The sequence below is a fragment of the Agelaius phoeniceus genome, chromosome 3 (genome assembly GCF_051311805.1).
Source record: "Agelaius phoeniceus isolate bAgePho1 chromosome 3, bAgePho1.hap1, whole genome shotgun sequence".
In the NCBI taxonomy this organism is placed as follows: domain Eukaryota; kingdom Metazoa; phylum Chordata; class Aves; order Passeriformes; family Icteridae; genus Agelaius; species Agelaius phoeniceus.
In genome coordinates, this window is record NC_135267.1 from 109,595,046 (window position 1) to 109,616,193 (window position 21,148).

The following is a 21,148-nucleotide window of genomic DNA, read 5'->3' on the forward strand; positions in this document are numbered from 1 at the left end:
GTATGTTTAAAGACAGAGTTTTAAAGGCACAGTTGGGACTTGTTTCTTAGCAACAGGGCTCATCTGAGCCCTGCAAACACTGTCATGTTGGAAAAAGATACCCTCCAGAAGAAAAGCAATATGAAAAGAGCTAGAAACATCAAATTTAGATGTCTTCCTGCTGTTGCAAGAGCATTTCATCAGCATTGCAAAGCCTTCAGGCAGCAACAAGGTCATTTTGATAAACTGTAATGATCAGAACAAAGAGCTCCTCTTTACTTCTCTTCATCAACAGGGATGAGCAGTAAAAATATTATTTAAAAATAGGTGCATTGGTATTACCATAAAGCAGAGTTTAGGTTCTGCCATCCTCCTGTAGCCATAGTAACAGGGCTGTTTTCTGCACTGAGGGCACAGGAGTCCTGCAGAACAAACTCCTGGCCCTGTTGTGCCTCACTCTGTCAGCACCAGAAGTTTCAGAGGAAGATCTGTAGTGCACAGAGTAAAATCCTACTGGCCTGTAGGAAGAGCTCCTCCTAAAGGTGCTGATTAGCTGGCTGATACACCAGAGCAGGAGAATTTTTATTAGTAAAATTTAATCAAAACAGATTAATGGCAAAGGTATTTATTGGGCAGATGACATGGGGTTCATGTAACCTGTGCACCTGAGCTGGTTGCCTTGATAAAGTGAGAGGAGGAATGAGGCACTACCAGCATGTGACTCATCTCCTTAAACTAGGTTAAGTCAATCACACCCTCTGGGGGCCTCCATCTCTTTTTATTTATTTATTTATTTGCCTCCAGAGGGTAAGTGGCTCAGATCAAGACACCTCCCTTGCAGATATCAGAAGTTAGGTCAGATGAAAGCTACCCATTATCTGGTTTGCAAAATCAGGCATTTGCTTCAATAGTTTCAAAACACTTCAGGCATTGCCCACACATCTTTCTGGATCTCATCTCATCCTTACAAGAACTGAAGTAGTTCTGACCTCAATGCTGTCTCCTAATGCATACACATCTGCTGTGTCTCATGGAATTGGTGCATTTTTGAAACTCAGACTTTCTCTCTTTCTTATGAGCGCTCAACACAAACCCCTGCAATTTCTCTAATTTCCATCATGACAGAGTGCAGCTCGTTGGCAGCTCTTTCACCAAAGTGTGTCATATTGAGAGGGAGGGGGACACATCTGTGAGAACATCCCAGAGAGATGTGCTTGGAGAATCCATGCTGGAACAGGAACTCCTGGCAGGAATGGAGCTTGTGGAGAGCTCCTGCTGGGGCAGATTTCCCCCAAAGTTTGTGCTAGGGCACAATTTCCCCCAGTTGTGGAACAACTGGCTGAACCAGAACAGGGGGAAAGCATCAAAAGGAAAGAGTGGTTGAGAGGAACTTTTCCACAAATCCTCCCAGTTACTCCCCCACCCATCCTGCACTGTTCAGAGTGGGGCAGAGGAAGAGAAATCAGGAATGAAAGAGTGAAGTGAAAGGTGAAGAAGAACTCCACCTGGGAGTGGAGAGAAAATTAAGGGACAAGGGTCATGTTTTGTTTCTCACTATCCAAACTTTAATGGGCAATAAATTGGTTTTCCCCAAGTGCAGTCTGTTTCACCTTTGACAATAATTGCTGAGTGATACTGCTGTCCTTTATCTTGACCTACAAACTTTTTTAGTCTTATTTTCCCCCTCTGCCCTTTGGAAGGGAAGGGGAGTTAGAGAGTGGCTGGGTGGGTGTGTGGCAGCCAGCCATGGGCAGCTCACCACAGCACATCACCAGTTTCTGTCCTGCTCTGTCACCATCATATTTTCTGGAAAAATCCCTTCGCCAGGATTCTTCTCCTGGGAAGCTGAGAGGCCGCAGAGAAAAATGAAAACTAATTATCTGATTTGCTTCTCCTGGGTTTTGCTGCTTTGGAATGTGGTTTGGACATTGTTTACCAACAGGTGATTGTTTCATTGGTTTCTGCTGTGAATTGTTTTGACTTATTGGCCAATTGGGTCCAAGCTGTGTTAGACTCTGGAGAGAGTCTTGAGTTGCATTTAGTATCTTTTAGCCTTCTGCAAGTATCCTTTCTGTATTATTTAGTATAGTTTTAGTATAGCATTCTTTAATATAATATAGATCATAAAATAATAAATTAGCCTTCTGAGAACATGGAGTCAGATTCATCATTCTTTCCTTCCAATGATGGGGGTCTCAGAAAATACCACACTGCTCTCCTTGGCATCCCTCCTTAGCCCAGCCTGCAAATCCTGAGGGTTTTCCTGACCCTGGAACACCTTGAGCACGTGTTCTCTCAGCACTGCTCATGGTGATGTTTAGATCCCTTCCTTGGGGAATGTGCTGGGTGCTCACAGTGTTTCTTTCCTTCATGCATTATCTAAGGGATGGAAAACATGAGAGAGGTCCTTGCATGCTCTGTATCAGTAGCATTGAGAGCTGCTCAGTTTACCAGTGGGGCTCACAGGTGATCCCAGGGGACTCTTGAGAATTGCTACTGCCTCTCCTCACTTCAGCCCAGCCAGCCAGGATGGTGCCAGGCTCTAATCCCTGGGTGGGTTGACTGATGTAGAAACGTTTCCCTTCTCACTCTTCTGACTCCCAGGACACTGACATATCCATCAGATACTTGATTGTGGCAATTCTACAAACAGTGTTTTGTCCCTTGATCTTGGCTGGAGATGACAGCACCTCACATCAAGAAAAAGCAGAGAAAACCATCTACCAAAAACTCAGTGCAAAGCCAAGGTTAAAGCCAAGTTTAAGTTTAGGACAGCTCTGGAAGGACTTTGCACTGAACCTGCTGTGACACAGATAAGGGTTTCCTTCTGTTGACTCTGATACAGGTTTATTACCTATCCTAAGAAGAGACTGATTGCATGGCCACTGTTCCTCTTCAGCCTATGAAGTTCTAATAGAGCTGCACAGCATAAACACCTGACAGGACACTATTGGATCAGTTCTGCTCTCCTCAAGTCATAAAAATCCTCATGAGATGTCATTAGCATTGCTAAAGCACGAAGAAATATGACAGGATGGGAAAGATTTCAGATGAACATTCCTTAAGTCCTCTAACATTTATTTTCTGGTCCATACTTGTAATCCTAATCTATATATTTCACTATAGCCAAAACCCATGGAGGGCAGCAAGGCTTAACTAGGAAAGCAAGACTTTGATTGAGCAACCTGATGGCTCTTTCACTATGGCCTGAGGCATGATTTAGCCTGGAACTCCTTGATTTCAGTAGGAATTTGGTGCCAAAGTGTTTCCAAAGGTCCATGCTCTAGTTTCTCTGCCTTCCTTCTATCATTCTTCAACAGAAGGAAGGGAACATTGCCATGTGTAATTACACAGATATACACTGGGGTATCATTAATACTTATGAGATGGTAAAATAAAGGGAACTAGGTGAAGTGCTGCTCTTGGTCAGTATGGACATTATGAGAGAAGAGACAGTATGTTTAAAACAGAGTAAGTAGAAAAATAGATGCAGTTACTTGCATATGTTAAAAAACATTTTTGAAGGATTATAAATAGTTTAGGGCCAGACATTTGAGAAGGGTAAGAATTATGTTTGTGTTCTCTCCCTGCTGAACAGTTTGGCTCAGCTGTTAATTTCCACTAACAGGAAAATAAAAAGCACTTTTCTGATAGACTTGTATTGCCTTATTGCCAGATCCAGAAATGGGATGTTTCCCATGGATCCCATGGATGGTGCACACTGTACCTGCCTTGTATGATTTGTGACTTGTCTGGGAATGATGAGGCTGAACTTCCCCACAGCTCCACACAGGTTCTGCCTTGTGCAGCCAGCCAACATGTCAGCAAGTGCACCTGCACCTTCTCCAGGTACTCCTTTCTTCCTCGGGGTAGTCTAAGTTTCAGGGAATTATCGTGACTGCAGGGCCACAGACGAAAGCAGGAATGATGAGGAGCACTCCATGTTCTCAGAAGGCTAATTTATTATTTTATGATCTATATTATATTAAAGAATACTATACTAAAACTATACTAGAGAATACAGAAAGGATACTTACTAAATGCTAAAAAGAAAATTATGAAAGCTCGTGACTCTTTCCAGAGTCCCGACACAGCTTGGCTCCAGTTGGCCAAAGAGTCAAAACAACTCACACCAGAATCCAACACATGAAACAATCACCTGTGGGTAAACAATCTCCAAACACATTCCACATGAGCACAACACAGGAGAAGCAAATGAGATAAGAATTGTTTTCCTTTTCTCTGAGGCTTTTCAGCTTCCCAGGAGAAAAACCCTGGGCAAAGGAATTTTTTCAGAGAATGTGAATGCCACAGGGAATTTCCTACCCCACCAGTGGTACTTGCACCTCTGTATTGTTCTTTTCTTTGATCTTTCTTCTGTGTTTTTATCAATATTAGTTCAAAGAGTACCAAGGGGAATTAATCACAATTTTCACTCCATGCAGTCCTCTTCCCACCCTAAATCTGGCCGTGTTTTCTGTCAGATGCCATGGTTGAGAAGAGTACAGAGCAAATTGCAAAGGTGAATGCAAAGATTTCTAAAAAGAACAAAAAAGTTCTAGTTTCTTGCAGGGGAGCACAGGAGGAGTTTCCAGGGGAGCACAGCAGCCTTGAGCTCCCTGTGGTTTCATGAACAACACAGTTAGGCTGATCTGTTCCACCTACACCCCAGACCCACCCATGACCACAATTTTGCCCAGTCACAAGTGTTGCAGACATCTTTTATGGAAAATCCTTTCATTAGGATTTTTCCTCCTTAGAAGAGGAAAAATCCTAAGGAATCCTGAGAGGCCTCAGGAACAAAATGTAAACAATGGTTATCTGCTGCTGTGGAATGCAGCAGGTGGATCTTTGATTGGCCCATGTTGGTTGTTTCTAATTAATGGCCAATCACAGCCCAGCTTGCTCAGACAGAGAGCCGAGCCACAAACCTTTGTTATCATTCTTTCCTATTCTATTCTTAGCTGGCCTTCTGAGGAAACCTTTTCTTCTATTCTTTTAGTATAGTTTTAATGTAATATATATCATAAAATAATAAATCAAGCCTTCTGAAGCATGGAGTCAGATCCTCATCTCTTCCCTCATCCTCAGACCCCTGTGAACACCATCACACACAAGCACCCAGTGCTTTTACCATGTGCTGAAGTTCCTTTTCTACATGAGGAGCATTTTCTGAGTGAGAGCTAATGGGGTCTGCATAACCCTTAGCAACTTCTCATTCAGGAGCCTGATCTGTGCATTTTGAACTTCAGCTTCCCTTCTCCCCTGTGAACCAGCTTGTCACAGATTTCCCTACAAGGAGCAGTGGTTCCATTTGGAGTGCACAGTGTAAGGATCACTAAGGATGTCAGATCCTACAGTAAACCCTTCTGCTCAGAGTGTTGCAGTGTGTTAATCCCTTCCCTGTGTCTGAGATGGAGAGATGTGGTTTGCTGTGCATGACTGATGTCCCAGAGTGCTGCTGCTGCTGTTCCAATCCATCTCCAAGAAAAGGAGTAAGATGCAGCTGCTCTGTGATGTGGTCTGAGTGCATCAGTGTCTTTGGATTTTTCACGGGACAGACACTTTTCTCTGAAAAATACTAATTGTAAAATTTAAGATAATTTTTCATGAGTGCATCTGGTTAAACAAATGCTCCTTTGAATGACAATAACAGGCCTCTGCTATCAGTTTGTTCTGTGTAGCACAGCTAAAAATACATGCTTATTTTTTTTCAGTGCAGACAAGGCACAATAAAAGATGGCAGAATAGCTCTGATGTGTCAGATTGCTGCTTTTCTACAGTACTGTACTAGAAATCTCATTTTGTAAAATGTGAGAGAAGAAAAAGTGCTATGCTTTTAATCACTAAAATTAAAAGAAAAATGAATTATTTTAGCTAGAAATGTGGGGTAATTTAATGCTTAAGAGTAGGAAGTTATAATGACTGTAGAAATACACTTCAGACACCTGTAGGGATTAGCAGAGAAGAGTAAGGAATCCCTAAGTAGGAGGAGAACATCGAGGTGTGTAGCAGCACATCAGGGGTCTGTGCTTTCAGAGCACACAGGAGCCCATGCTTTGAGGAGTGGTGTGGGAAGGAGCACTAGGACTGAATTTTGGGCAGGAGAAAGTTTTGCTGCCTCTCTTTTTGGTGCTCAGAACTGCAGGTACCTACCTACACGTGCAAGAAAAGCATATATATAAAAATAAAAATAAAATGACACAGCAATGGTTTAACTGATGCAGCCTTTCTAGATTCCTAATACAGACTGGGACATGGGTTAACTACAGAAATAAATTGCCACAGCAAGTTACCTTGTGCCACACAGGACCTAGAACAAATCCCTAATTCAAGGTAGGGCATTTGTGTTGCAGGATGTCTGTAAATGAAAACAGTGACAGGTTTTCACCAGCTCTGAAAGCCAAGCTTTAGAGCAAAAAGCATTTGTTGTGGCATCTGAAAGGGAACTCAGGCTGGAGAGTAAGTGAATAGAAGGAAGGAAAAAAAGTAATCTTATGAGAGAGAGGAAAACGAAATAGAAGTTGGAGCAACCTGACTGCATGGGGAAAGGAGAAGGAGGAATTAAATACATAATTATTCTCCTTTTCTATTTCCTTGCAGGCCAGTCTGTTGAAAAGGTGGTTGGTGGTGTCACCAGTAAGAAACATTCACTGTGCAAAGAAATTGAGTTTGACTTTGCCATCTTCATTAAGAGGAGAGGATGTCCAAGCAGAGAGACTGTGGTGTTTGTGAGGGTGCCCAGGATGAGGTGAGAGATGAGAATCTGATTCCAAGTTCTCAGAAGGCTGATTTGTTATTTTATGATATTATATTAAAGAATACTATACTAAAACTATACTATAGAAAGAGAAAGGATACATCAGAAGGCTTCAAAAGAATGAATAATAAAAACCCATGACTGACTTCTCAGAGTCCAACACTGCTGATGGTGATTGGTCATTGATTAAAAACAATTCACATGGAACCAAACATGCACCTGTTGGTAAACAATGTCCAAGCCACATTTCAAAGCAGCCAAACACAGGAGCAGCAATCAGATAATTATTGTTCTCATTCCTCTCTGAGGCTTCTCAGCTTCCCAGGAGAAAATCCTGGGCAAAGAGGATTTTTCAGAAAATATCATGGTGACAAGAGACCACAAGGAGTGGGCAGGATATGGGAGAAGTGTCCTAAAGAAATGCAGGAGTTGAGTTACTGGAAAAGAAATGGAGGTGGCACACAAAGGCTTGTGTGCAGGTGAAGTTTAAAGAGGGCAGCATATGGAGGGAGCAGAGAATGGGGAAGAGAATTGCAGAGGCTGAGTCAGTGCCTCTGTGATATGGGAAGAGAAGGATGGCAGCAGAGAGTGAGAGATGCTGAGGACATGGTGGGAGACAGAAGGGAGGCAGAAGGCAAGATGCCAGAGAGCCCTGGTGCAGGCCAGAGCTAGGAACAGAAACGTGGAGCACAGGTCCTGACACTCCTCCACACTCTCTGCAGACCTTGGTGAGAACTGTTCCAGCAGAGGGGACAGAAACCTCAGTTGTGAGAGAAGGGAAATGTAGGAAATGTTGCAACATTTCCAAGATAAAGCAAGGGAAGAAGGAAGTTGGTTAGGGGAGCTGGAGTGACAAGTGAAGCTGCATGACTGACACAACTCTGCTGAGGTAGGAGACTTGTAAGAAACCTTTTCTACAGTGGGGTAGAGTGCAGACCTCCCCTTAGCTTCAGCTGTGCAGTGCCATAAACTGAACTCATGTTGTAGTGTGAATGCTGATACAGTGAGTCCAGCTGGGATAATGAGCTTAAACCACAGCTACCATTAAAGCTGGAGAGTCCCAGGAGCTGGATAATGAATCTCACAGCTGTACAGCTGCTGGGCACAAGGCAAGCTTAAAGAACCTGCCATGATCACCAGGAGCCAGCTGGGGAGCAAGGAGAGCAACACCATCTGCTGAGCAGAGCCTGCTCCTCACACAGCTCAACAGACTGGCTAAAAAGTTAGGAGAGAACATGTATGCACATAGAATCAATTTTTTACAATTTCTAATTCTGCTTTAGGAGGTATCCATGCTATCCATGTTTGAATTTATCAACCTCACACCAAGCAGCAGGTGGATGCTGTTTGCCATGGCCTGTGGCTATTATTTAAAAGTCCTGTCTTTCTGCAGTTTGCATTCAGAATTGCTGCCAAGATCAGGTTAGCCCTGGTGAGCCAAATTAATCCCTGGTGTAACTCTGACAGTCAGTGGATTTGTGTCAGGGATGAATCTGGGTCCAATACAGAAGTATTTTTTGGCAGAAGGAAAAGTAAAACAACAGAGAAATGAATAAAGCTTAGATGGATGGTCCCTCAGCTGTGCCTGGCCTTCTTGAAAGTGTTTTCTTTCTATACCCACTCCTTCTTTACAAGGAAATGCAATCCTCTCGTTCAGAGGCCTGAACTGGGGGAGCTATGCAAGGTGCAAAAGGCAGTCCTTGGTGAGTGGGAGGGGATGAAGATTTTTGAGCTGCTCCAGGAAGCCACAGTACCCAGTTCCCAAGAAAATATGGGAGGAGGAGCTTTGGGGATAGTCAGGAACTGCAGAAAGAGCTCTTTGGCCCAGGGAGAGTCCTGTGGGGTGCAAACACTGCTTACCACTTGAAGCCTGCCCCTGGCTGGCACTCAAGTGGCAAATGTGAATTCCCTTTCCTCAGCAGGACTGGTACTCCCCAAAAAATCAGCCTTGCTTAGGAAACACAATGGAAAGTTGACCCTGGTGAATTCCAGTTAGCCAAACTGGGGGATGTACAGAAGCAGAGAAACAGCATCTTTGTTCAGATTGAGAAGTCTTGCATTGCAATGTCAGTGTCAGGTGTTGTGGTTGGTCTGCTGCCCCCAGTGTGACTTCTGCAAAGGACATTTAAAGGTCTGAATCTCAGCTGCACCTTTTGACAGGCATAGGAGTGCTGAACCATGTTACCATTGTGCCCAACCTCATTGTAACCTGTTCCAGGTCAGAATTAAAAAAAAAAATAAATAAAAAAAAGAAGAGGTGGGATGTAGCCATGTTAATTTCAAGTTTCTCTGTATAACCCTTTTTCCTGGTACATCTCACTCCATATAAATCTTCTCTAGCCTCCAGCAAATGAGGTCCTCAAGTCATTGTACATAGAGGTATTACTTTTTGTATTTTACTCAAAATCATTCTGTGCTCTACTGTGATGTTGGGAGCTCAGTTCTTTGTGACATCTACAAAAAAATACACATTCATTTTTACCTACTGCTGACCAGCAGCTAGTTGGCAGATATTGGAAAGTATTTGGTAAAGGGAAAGTCAGTCCTTGGACACAAATAGGTGTAAATCAAGTGCTATTTGCTGCAAACTGGGAACACAAGACCTCCAAGTGATGGGAGGAACAGGGAATTCAAATTAAAAGACCACATATAAAAACCTCACAAGCACATTTACAGGGCTGTGCCTCTGCAGGCCTTGCTGGACACATCCAGATGGCCAAGAAGCATTAAGTGTTTGTGGATAACCTGGCATTTGAACACAAGTACTCATCTGAGTTTGTGACCTGCTCAGCTCAGCTCTGGCATTTCCTTTAGCTTTGCTCTCAGACAGAAGAGGACTAGTCCCTGCAGAAATGATGATTTTATCCAAGTAAATATTTCTTCTCAAGAAGGCCAGTACTTCTGCAGAAAGCAGTATTTGCATCTCCCCACAGAGGCTGCCTGAGCTGTTTGACAGGAGCATGCACAGCTTGAGGTTCACCTGTTTTGGTGTTATCAGCAACTCACAAGCAAGTTTTCTGATTGCTCTGAGAGTAATTGCACTTGACATTTTAGAACCAGAGCAGCTTTTCAAAAATAAATTGAGAAATCAAGAGGCCTGTGTTCAAGGGCTGTCAGACATGTGGTGGCAGGAGGACACAGCTCTGGGGGAAAAACCAGGGAGATCAGCCAAGCTTTGTGTGGAGTAGTTAAAGTTACTGAAATACCATGGAATAGCTGGGACTGGAAGAGGCTTCTGGGGGTCACTTAGTCCTTCCTCCAAGTGGGTTAGAGCAGAGCAGGTTGCTCAGGTTCTCCTCCACAGCATCACAGGACACCTGCTGCTGCTGCTGACACATGCACCACCCTCCATAATATCCACATTTTCTCCATCCTAATCAGAAATCTTCCTTTTAGAAAACTGTTCTGTCTGGGCTGGATTCTTTTGTCTTGGCTGGTGCTCATATCCACAGAATCTGTGGAGTCAGGGGTCACTCCAGCTTGCACTATTTATGGAGCCCAGGCTGGGGTGATGTCAGGCACAAGGTACCATAGCTCATTTCCATGCTGCCAGAAGAGATTTGCTTTTGTTGGCCTGCTTGGGGCTTTTCCAAGGGGAGCCAAAATGGCTGGGGGAGACTCCAGAGCTTGGTCCACAGGAGAATTACAGCACCCTCACCAAGGAGGCCGTGGGCTGCTGCAGCTCAGCTCTGAGTGGGTCCTTGTCCTCCTCACCCCACACTGCTCCTCTGCAGATCCCATCAGGTTCACTCAGAGATGATCATTGCCATCATGCTGGTCAGGGATGGTAATTCCAGTTAAAAGGGATGGAAAAGCTGCAGGTATTGTTGAAAATGCTCCCTAATGGTTTTGCTGAATAGGATAAAACATCTTGATATTCTCAGCCAAGTAAATGACCGTGAAATGAGATTTTTGTTTGTAAAGTGTCTGAATCATCTGAAGGTACCAAAGCCAAACTTAGAGTGTAAAGCACCATCTCCTAAATACATTGGATGCTATGTACATCAGCAAAACAGCAATGGCTTTAGTAGGCATAGTGCTTTACCTTTCATCTGAGAGTAGTGGTTTTATGAAAAGTACATCAGCAAAACAGCAATGGCTTCAGTAGGTAAAGTGCTTTACCTTTCATCTAAGAGTAGTGGTTTTATGAAAAATGTCCTTTAAAAGCAAGACTTGGTCACTATTTGACTAATGGCAGCACTGAACAGAACAACAAGGATATAGCCCCATCAGGCTAGACAGTGAATTTCCTGACAGACTCTCTAAATTAACACCTTAATAATGTTACTTTGGCATTATAAGAATCAAGTTATAGCATCAGAATTACTTAGCAAGCAGCTGTAAATCCAGGATGGAGTCCTGGTCTCACAAATCATATTCCAGACTCCTGGGTACAGCACCACACCACTTAGCTACAGAGTGCAATTCTCTTATGTCCTGTTTGTCCCTGCTTGAGACACTTTGGCTCATAAAATGTGTGCAGAGTTTTCTGGATTAAGAAAAAAAGATGAAGGGATGTTTTTGTTATCTCCTGTACACTTATCACTGCAAATCTCTGAACATTTATGTCAGTTTTGTTTTACATTCCTCTAGTCCTTAAAAGATAGCTTGTACTTTGAGGTGATTTTGGAGGCTGATGCAATTTATTACATTGCCATTTCAGCTGCCTTGTTCAGTAGAATAACCCCTAATTGCTCTGCATCCCCATCTAACTTTCTAAAAAGATTAATTCTGTCTTGTGTCATGCTAGTCCCTAATTAACATGATTTGTCTTCACAGTTAAGGGCTCCAGGGTATCACAGCAAGCTCAGAGCCACTGCTCAGTGAATCTTGCAAGTAGTTAATCCATCCTTCCACTAGCAGAGCAGATCCTCCTCAGGAGCTTCAAAGGGCTAAATTCATTTCAAGGCATTGATGAGAGAGACAGAGGAGGCAGAGCAGCTGCAGAGCTCACCTGGAGCTGTGGCTGCAGGGCTGGATCAGCCAGCAGGGCTGGGGGCAGAGAGCCTGCACTGCCCCTGGCCTGCTGCTGTCCTTGTGCTCCATGAGAGCTCCCTGAGATGGCTGCTGATGGCACTTGATGAACCTGAGGAGGGCAGGGGCAGGGAGAGGAGTGAGCCTTTGGTGTGGCTGCACCCAGCAGCCTTAAACTCCTGTGGGAGCTGCAGGATCCTGCCTGTCCTCCTCCTTCCTGCCCTCCTCCTGCTTTGTGCTTGACAAGAAAGAGCTTCCCGTGGCACAGACAATTAAGAATAAACTTCAGTTCATCACTGTATAATTGGCAAGAGCCTGTGTGAAAGCTCATAAGAATCCAGAGGCTTTTCCTCATTATGCTTCTGCTGTTACACAGTGTGGTATATTTGCTGGGTCCCCAGGATGAAGGAGGAGTTGAGAATCTGACTCCATGTTCTTAGAAGGCTAATTTATTATTTTATGGTATTACATTATATTAAAGAATGTTATACTAAAGGATACTAAACTATACTAAAGAATAGAGAAAGGATACAGACAGAAGGTTACAAAGAACAGTCATGAAAACTTGTGACTGCTTCCAGAGTTCCAACACAGCTGGACTGTGATTGGCCATTAAGTCAAAACAATTCACATGAAACCAATCAAACATGCACCTGTTGGAGAAACAATCTCCAAACCACATTCCAAAGCAGCAAAACACAGGAGAAGCAATCAGATAATTATTGGTTTCATTCTTCTCTGAGGCTTCTCAGCTCCCCAGGAGAAGAAATCCTGGCAAAGGGATTTTTCAGAAGATGTGACAGTGACAACACAGCTTTTACTTCCAGCATCCTTTAGAAACTGGAGGGATCAGAAAGCCAGAAAGCTTTTCTTGCAAGAAGTTTCATGACCTCTCTGAAATGAGGAGGGGCTCTCCCCAGACATTCTGCTGTTGAAGCTTCCAGGTTGGTCAAGTTTGGGTGAAAAGCCAGAATCAATTTTTTTCTGTATCAGCAGCACAAAACAGAATGGCTTGAGGTTTGTTTCTGGATGTACACCAAGGAAACAGAAAATTAATTTCTGTGAATAGGAGCAGAGACCTAAGGGGAGTCTTAAGAATAAGAGATGGTTTAGTGGATGATTATTTCTGGCTCCTTGGGTCCTCTCTCATGTAAGTCCCAGGCTCCTGCAGTGGGTGGGTGCAGAGCAGCCTTGGACTAGGAGAGCCATGGCAGAGCATCCACACTGCTGCTCCCAGCAGGAGAAGGGGACACAAGGTGGGATAAGTACCTGGTTTATTGTAGACAATATAAATACAGAAAGTTCTGCATGGCAGCAGACAGAGAGAAACCAGCAGCAGAGCTGATTCCATAAAAAAAAAAGAGCTTTTAAATTGCTGATAAAGTTACAGAGCAGCAGGAATGACTCCACTGGGGTCAGATGAGCTCTCCACAAACCTCCCTGTGCTGTAAACAGCAGTCGTGCCTTTTGTTCTCCTTTATGTTTGTTATAATTGGAAGCCAGTTGCATTATTTCTCTCAATGCTGGCATGCTTAATGAGGATGTAAATTAATTAAAAATCTTCCCTCCATTCCATTAGTAAAGAAAAAAAGCAAGCACTGAGCAGGAGCAAGGCTGCAGTGCCTCAGCTGTTTTCACAACGTGAAACCAGTGGCAGCTCCTTCAGCCTCCCTGGCTCTTCATTCCCTGTCTGACATGGAGATGGGCTGTCATCCACTTCTGAGGGACTTTGATGAGCTTATCTCCAGCAATTCATATTCCATAGCTGTAGGTGGTAGGCATTACTCTTTACAGCTTTCCCATTCCCTATGTCTATTTCCTGTCCATGTAGCAACACTCCCCCCCCACTTCTGGGACACCACATGTTCTCCACAGTGGCTCACACTGTTGTAAAGCATGATGCAAAATGCCATTGGTGGTTCTGGGACCACATCATTTATCCAGAAAGAGGAAAAAAAAATTAAAAATCTGAGAATCAAGCAGGTGCAACTTGCAAAGATAATTCAGCAAGTCCTGGTAGAATTCTGAAGTTTGCTCCACCATTCTAGATTATCTGGGGCGTTGCATTTGCTGTTCAGCAGAAATTCTCCAGTCTCAAATACAAGTCAACAGAATTAAACCATAGGACTGGACTGGAAAACTTCACCCAAGGATTGTGGAATGTCTGGCAGTGGAACAAGCTGTGCTTCAATCTCACTATTTATGGGTGGCTGCTTTTAAGTGTTCAAAACATTGCAGTGCTGCAGAGTAAAAATAATTTGGATCAGTCCATGTATAATTAAAGCTTTAGTAAGTCACTTCACCTTCATGCAGCCCCCCCCCCCACCATGTAATTTAAGATTTTGCTGTGTATTTTTAGACTTGGAAGTCTGTGAAAGCTTGTTGCAGTCAAGTTTTGAAGTTTCAGTTAAAAAACCCTTGCATTTTGGAAGAGTTAACTTTTTCTAGAGCATTAAATACGAGAAAAATCTCATTTTTGATGCAAAGGCACTGCTGTCTTACTTGCACGTGGGCTGCCTTCTGTAGAAGCTACACAAACACTGTCAAGTGTGCTCTGACCACATGACACAAAGCTCCTGATAACAGATGCAGAGCTCAGTGCTGGAGCTACACCCAGGTGCTGGGAAAGCTGGGATCAGCCATGGACACACGGTGCTTTGGGATGTGCTGGTCATTTTCTACATGTGTAGGGAAAGCAGAGAGCTCACCCCATACACAGCCTGCCTTCTGCAGGCTCAGGACTTGGAACAAACCCTGTGGACACAAGGATTGCCAGCTCTCCCTTGTCACTGTATATTTTTGTCCACAGTGAGGCCAAGAGGAATGGAGAGAGCCAAAAATTCCCTCTGGATGTCCTTCGGATATGGAAGGGGAAAATAAAAACAATGTGCTGGCAAAAGCTAAACAAAACATTTTTAATAGCAGGCCACGGAAGAAAAATTCATGAGCTGCTCTCCATGGCAACATCTAGGTTCTGTCACGTTTGCTGCCTCCACTCTCTGCTCCTTCCCTTTCTCCTCTCCCTCTCCTACCCTTGGGTTCCTGCTGTCCCTGCCCACACAGCTGTCCAGGGGACCTGGCATTTGCACCAAGGTGTCATCCATGTCCCCTCCTGGCAGATCGCAATCTGTGGGATTCAGATTGTTAATTTTGAGGGACCAAGTGTGGCATTCACATCTTCTGAAAAAATCCCATCACCCAGGATTTTTCTCCTGGGAAGCTGAGAAGCCTCAGAGATAAAGAAAAACAATTCTTAATTCATTTGCTTCTCCTGTGTTGTGCTCATGTAGAATGTGTTTGGAGATTGTTTACCCACAGGTGATTGTTTCATTGGATTCTGCTGTGGGTTGTTTTCACTCATTGGCCTATCAGGGCCAAGCTGTGTCAGGACTCTGGAAAGAATCACGAGTTTCCATTATTATTACCTCTTTAACATTCAGTAAGTATCTTTTCTGTATTCTTTAGTATAGTATAGTATTCTTTAATATAATATAGTATCATAAAGTAATAAATTAGCCTTCTGAGAACATGGAGTCAGATACATCATTCTCTCCCCTTGTTGGGGTTGCCTGCATCTACAATAAGCCTCCACTCCCAAAATTACTCTTTACACCTCTAACTAGAGTATAAAAACAAGTTCATGACACTGGGGGCCAAGGCTGCCTTGACTAATAGATACCATATTCAATTTATACCAAGGCAAGGAGTGCAGTCCTTATAACCATTCCTGTGCAGCTTCTTCTGACTCACACCAGTAAGAGCTTGCACATCTCATGAATTTTCAGCACATCCACAACATCTGCCTCACAAACCTGCCAGCACTGTTTAATGACAGCTAATAATCATTTTACTTAAGAAAACTGAAAGCCGCGCAGCAGACGTGTCCCCACACAGAGCGCTCCCCTGACACAATACAGGCACAGCTCATCCCCACAAAGCACACACTCATTAATTACATCTCCCTGTGATGATCCAACAGCCCTGCTCCCACAGACACCTCCAGTTCTGTTCCCATCTTTGCCTGTACTTGCCTCCAGCTGTGTGCTTCCTGCAGCTTTGCTCCAGCTCCTGAGTCGTGACGTGGCCCTGGTTTTTCTCTCTGGGAGCAGGAAAGGAGGCACCATAACACTGCCTTATTTACTCCCAGAACTACAGGGGAATGTCTTCAATGATTTTGAGGAAGAAATGCTCCCCACCCACTCCAGGCTTTTGTAGGGTAGGGAATCATCACCATCATCATCTCTACCTGCGGCCCCTGATTGCAGTAATTTGGGTTTCTGCTGTTCCTCCACCTGTACCAGCTCATCAGATGTGATTTCCTTGCATCAGAGATGCTTTCTTCTGGGAAATATCAGTACCTGGCAGTCAGTGGGAAACCCACTAAGCTGTCTGCATGCTCGAGTTACTTGCACTTCCACTGTGGTCATCAGTGTCCCATCTTCCTCTGGCTCCAACCAGGCTCCCACTTCTGATGTTCCTGAGAAGGTGCCATCACAGCTGGTCCTCCACATGAAATGTGCCAAGCTCTGTCTGACTAAAGCCCTTGCAGGAGTGCCCAGGATGGGCTTTCTTGTAAAAACAGGAGAGGAAAAACTCTTCTGCAGCTTAAGGCAGATTCCATAACACATTCCCTTCTGCACTCAGGGATAACACAGAGGAGGCTGCTCAGGACAGGCCATGGTCTTGACCTCATGCCTTCTCCACCCTGGATGAGTGACTCAAACAACAGGAAGCCAGGGGATCCATTTCCAGGGTGTGAGGTTTTGCTCTGAAAGAGAAGAGCCCAAGCTATCCCTCTCATACTATTTTTCTGTGGGCTGTGAGGCCAGGAACTAGCAGGTGATGCTCTTGGGAAGGCTGTGGCTGCCAAGATACCAGCAGACATCAGAGAGGGGACTTCATCCTGCATGACAATGGACCAGAAAGGAAAGAAAGGGCAAAACCCCCTCCTTTGCCCCTTCATTTAATTGTGTTGTTCTGCAGATAACACATCCCCCCTTTGTGTTCAATGGGTTAAACTGCTGGAAACAAGCAGCAGGCTGGTGTAGTCTAAAAATACCCCAATTGTGCTGACAGCCAAAGCGAGCAGAGGCTCCCAGAGGCTCTTTTTCTGTCCCAGCACCATGTGGGTCCCCCAGCTGGCTGACACTGCCCCAAGTGAGATGCGTTTGAAGAGCAGGATCAGTATCACAACCCCTCACAGCCTTGCTGCACAGGGTGCCTGCACCCTCTGCCTCCCAGCTGCTCCAGAAGAGCAATCCTCATCTCCCACCCAGCCCTCTGCCCCTGGTACTTGCTGCCTTCAGGTGTACAGTTCAGCCAGGTGACTGCAAGGGGCTGAACAAACAGACTCATTAAAAACAGTCCAGGACAACTCCATCACCTCCCCTGTGTCCACAAAGAGGCTGTATTAATTAATGATTTAGAATAATCCCAGATTTCATTGCAGTTTGGGTGTTTTTTTCCATTGGGAAGATGGAAGAAATGCTTGCTATCATTTATTTATCTTATACTGCATGGGTGTTCAGTTTATATCTACTCATGGAGTTACTGGTTTGTGATTGCTGGCTGCACTCACAACCTGAGACCTTTTTGGTCTGCTGATTTATTTGGCCAACATCACCCCAGCATCTGGCATTCCAGGTTTAGGATTTCCAGGCTGTAGGGATTCAAGTGTTTGAATGGTCAGGGAGGGAAATGGTTCAGTGCCCCAGCTCTGAGGCAGATACAGCTTGCTTGCCTTCCTCCTCCTCCTCTCCCTTTCCAGATGCAAATAATTCCATATCTGGCAGTGTGTAACCAGTAAGGAGAAAACATCTGCTTTGGAAAAAGCATTTAAGACTCTTACTCCTGCTTCACATTCTCAACCATGTGTGGAGTAGAGGGAAAATGCCTCCATCCTATGCCTGCTGGCACAGCCAAAGTCTTGTGTTCAAAAATGCCAGCAACCTCCCAAAGATTGGCTCATCATAAGTAATAAAGAAAATGGACTGACACTGGAAAAATGAATTGGCTCCTGTGAGTAGGAAAATGGCCTGAAGAGGAATCAGAAGTCAAGGTTCAGGAGATTTTAATCCCAGTTTCTGTATCTATTCCCAGTCCAGAGGAGAACACTTAAATGCTTTGTTAGCTTTATTCCTTTCTGAATGGGACTAGACTTTAGCTTAGTCACTGTGGTATTTAGGGCATTAATTGACTAATTCAGCACCTTGCTCTAAATATCTTAAAAGCTTCACTGGAAGGATTTGAAGCTGTAGTTTAAGAATTATTGCTCATTTTTGACCTTTCTTCGTAACACATGTTGGAAGAGTTAAAGGTTAGGCAAGAGGGGAAGATTTTCATTTTTAAAAGAGACAGGCATTTCCATTTGGCAAGATTTTGCATCCTGATGGGAAAACATAAACACCCAGCCTCTGATCTTGCCTCAATCCATATTTAATCTCAGAGAGTGCTGTGGTGTAATTTTGAAGACAACACTTGCAGGAAGCAGGAGGGAAATATTCCTGGCTTCCTTCTGCTTTGATAAACTATAAAGGAAAAAAACCAAAAAAAGGTGGGTGAAGCAGGGCAGAGATGTCACACAATCCCACACAGGGGACAAAAGAGACGTGGAAGACAATGCCACAGAGCAAGAGACAGCTACGGGGACACTCACACAACATCCTTTGGGACTATAATGACTTTCCCTTTCCTCTCTGCAGATCCTTTTGTTTCTGTGGATTTGGGGATGAAACCCTGCCCGAGGAAGCCCAGGGGTGGTTCTCATGCTGCCCTTGTCCCTGGCAGTGATGCTGTGCTGTAGGGCTGTGTTCCCCCTGCCCCAGCAGCATCCCTCAGTCCCCTCCATGCCCAGCTCTGGCAGAGGCCACGGGGAGGGGGTGAAATAAGAAATCGGATCCAGCCAGTGGCAGGAAGACAAGCAGGGTTTTAGGAGCTGGTGGAGTGTTAGGGAAACACTGGAATTGAAGCTTGCAGAGGGTGGCAGGATTAAAAATAGGCTGTAGCCAGCCTTCCCCAGCATTTTGGCATCTCAGCTGCCTGTTATCCTTGTGACCCACTAAGGAAGAGGCAGCAAAGAAAGAGATTCTCTCCTCCACCTCCCCGGCAGTGCAGGACAAAGTGGTATTTTGCTTCTAACCAGATGGTTCTGCTCTCTTGGTCTGATAAGATTTACTACAAGGGTGCAAACTGAGTGTTTTGTCCCTGTTTTCAGTCCACCCAAGGGCCTCCCACCTTCTCTGAGTTCAACAAGGCACTCGTGCACTGAAGATGTGCTCATTCATTCACATCCTACGGGCTGTTTGCAGGCTTCCATCCTTTAAGTGGGGGAAAAGGCACTTTTTGTAGAAACCATCATTTTAATTCAAGATACTGATGAAAGAAGGCACTTCACAGAACTGTGTTATCCAATACAATCAACATTGCACCTTGGTACTTACCTTAGCAATGCTGTATTTGTTTCAGAAAAACCCAAGGACAATTCATAACTCTAAGAGGTGTTGAAATCCATACTTTGAAAAGATGCCTGAACCCCCTGGCCAACAGCTCATATTTTAGAGGAGCCAGGAACTGCTTCTTCTGCTCCTTACCCATAGTGTGTATTTCTTCGTGTTGGTTGTGGGACAGACAAGGTTCTCCTGAGCTGTGAGTGTCAGCCAACCATGAGCACAACATAGCAGCTAAAAGTTAAAAATCTGCCTTGTCCAAGAGTAGAAATTTAGGAAGAATCTTTGTGAAAGGCTGATGAGGTGTAGGTTTTTGGTTTTTTTCTCCAGCTTTAATTTTCATACATCAACAAGATCCTTCATCTGAAACATTTTGGGAAGTTTGGAGTGTGGTTGCAAGGTTTGCAAGTTGGTCTCAAGCTGAGCCAAGGGCTGCCACACCAGGTGCCCTGGCTCCAGCACTTTAAGAAGTTTAGCTACTTCTGCTTGGTTAAAACATGCCCTCAGGTAGCAGCCTGTGACTGGGTGTGCAAAAATTGTGCAAAAATGCAGTGCCACTCCTTTTTTTTCTGTGTGTGTCTGCCGGAGCCAGACTGAGCAGGGCAGGGGGGTGAAGGGTTCCTTCTGCCCACATCTGTGACAGTGTTCACAGGGGTCTTAGGATGAGGGAAGAGATGCATCTGACTCCATGTTTCAGAAGGCCTGATTTATTATTTTATGATATATATTATATTAAAACTATACTAAATGAATAGAAGAAAGGATTTCATCAGAAGGCTAGCTAAGAATAGAAAAGCAAGAATGATAACAAAAGCTTGTGTCTCAGACAGAGAATCCAAGCCAGCTGGGCTGTGATTGGCCATTAATTAGAAACAACCACATGAGACCAATCACGGATCCACCTGTTGCATTCCACAGCAGCAGGTAACCATTGTTTACATTTTGTTCCTGAGGCCTCTCAGCTTCTCAGGAGAAAAAATCCTAAGGAAAGGATTTTTCAGAAAATATCATGGCTACAGACATCTCCTGTCTGGGTGGTTCTAGGGGTGAGAGGCTGGGGGAACACGTCTCTCCTCCCTGTGCCAGTGCAGGGTTGGAACCCCCCAGCAGCCCCTGGGGACAGCTTTCCCATTCCCACTCTCATTTGAGTCTGCATTTTGTTCACTCCCCTGCCCTTAAAAAAATACAAATTTGTTCTTTGTTATTGTGAAGTGCAAAAATGGAAAATTTAGAAAGCCCTGGGAAATGGGAGAAGTGGGCAGGGCCCTGCTATAGCATCAGCTGGTTTGATTTGTCTTTTGCTGTATTAATTTCAGTATTTGCTAAAAGCCAACTAAAAAATACCCATTTTTTACACAATACCTTGCAGTCAGACATCAATGATTTCTCTTTGTTGGGGGAGATGATGATTTTGCTACACCCAAGGAGTGTTTTTTCCACCCTGCTGTCCGAGCACGGAAAGCGAGGCGCTCCGAGGGGAGGGCGGCGATGTAAGGGCAGGAGGTGCAGCCTGGCTCTCTCTCAGGGGTTCTGCCTGGCTCTCAGGGGTGCTGCCTCTGCCTGGCTCTCTCTCAGGGCTGCTGTGCTGCTGTGTGTCCCCAGGCACGTTCGTGTCGGCCTTCACCGTGCTCTGCGGGGCCCGCACCGACCTCCCCGACCGGCACCGGTGCTGCGTCTTCTGGCTCAACATCGCCGCCGCCCTCATCCAGATCCTCACGGCCATCGTCATGGTGGGCTGGATCATGAGCATATTCTGGGGCATGGACATGGTCATCCTGGCAAGTAAGTGCAGTGGGCTCACCCTCCTGACCGCTCCTCTCCATGGCAATGGTGCTGTGTCCCAGACAATGGCCCCGTGAGCTGCTGGGCTGCACTGTAGGGAGGAAGAGCCACAGGATGGGCTCTGCAAGTCCATGAGAAATGCAGTTATCCTGGACTTTGCACGGCAGAGAAGTTGCTGGGAGGCAGTGGGAATGGGCCCCATAACATA

The 21,148-nt window shown here is 44.8% G+C and overlaps 1 protein-coding gene across 4 annotated transcripts in view; it reads left to right on the plus strand.

The window, feature by feature from the left end:
* STUM (stum, mechanosensory transduction mediator homolog) overlaps positions 1 to 21,148 on the plus strand; it is a 48,652-nt gene that overhangs the window by 13,123 nt on the left and 14,381 nt on the right. For 2 of the 4 annotated variants that reach the window (XR_013181562.1, XM_077176132.1), the window contains exon 2: positions 20,734 to 20,940. Coding sequence is in view for 2 of the 4 variants with exons in the window: in XM_077176132.1 (XP_077032247.1) it covers positions 20,734 to 20,940 (207 nt within the window). In the remaining 2 variants the exon portion in view is untranslated. The remainder of the gene's footprint in view (positions 1 to 20,733; positions 20,941 to 21,148) is intronic. The other 2 variants (XR_013181563.1, XM_054629802.2) reach the window with 1 other exon arrangement.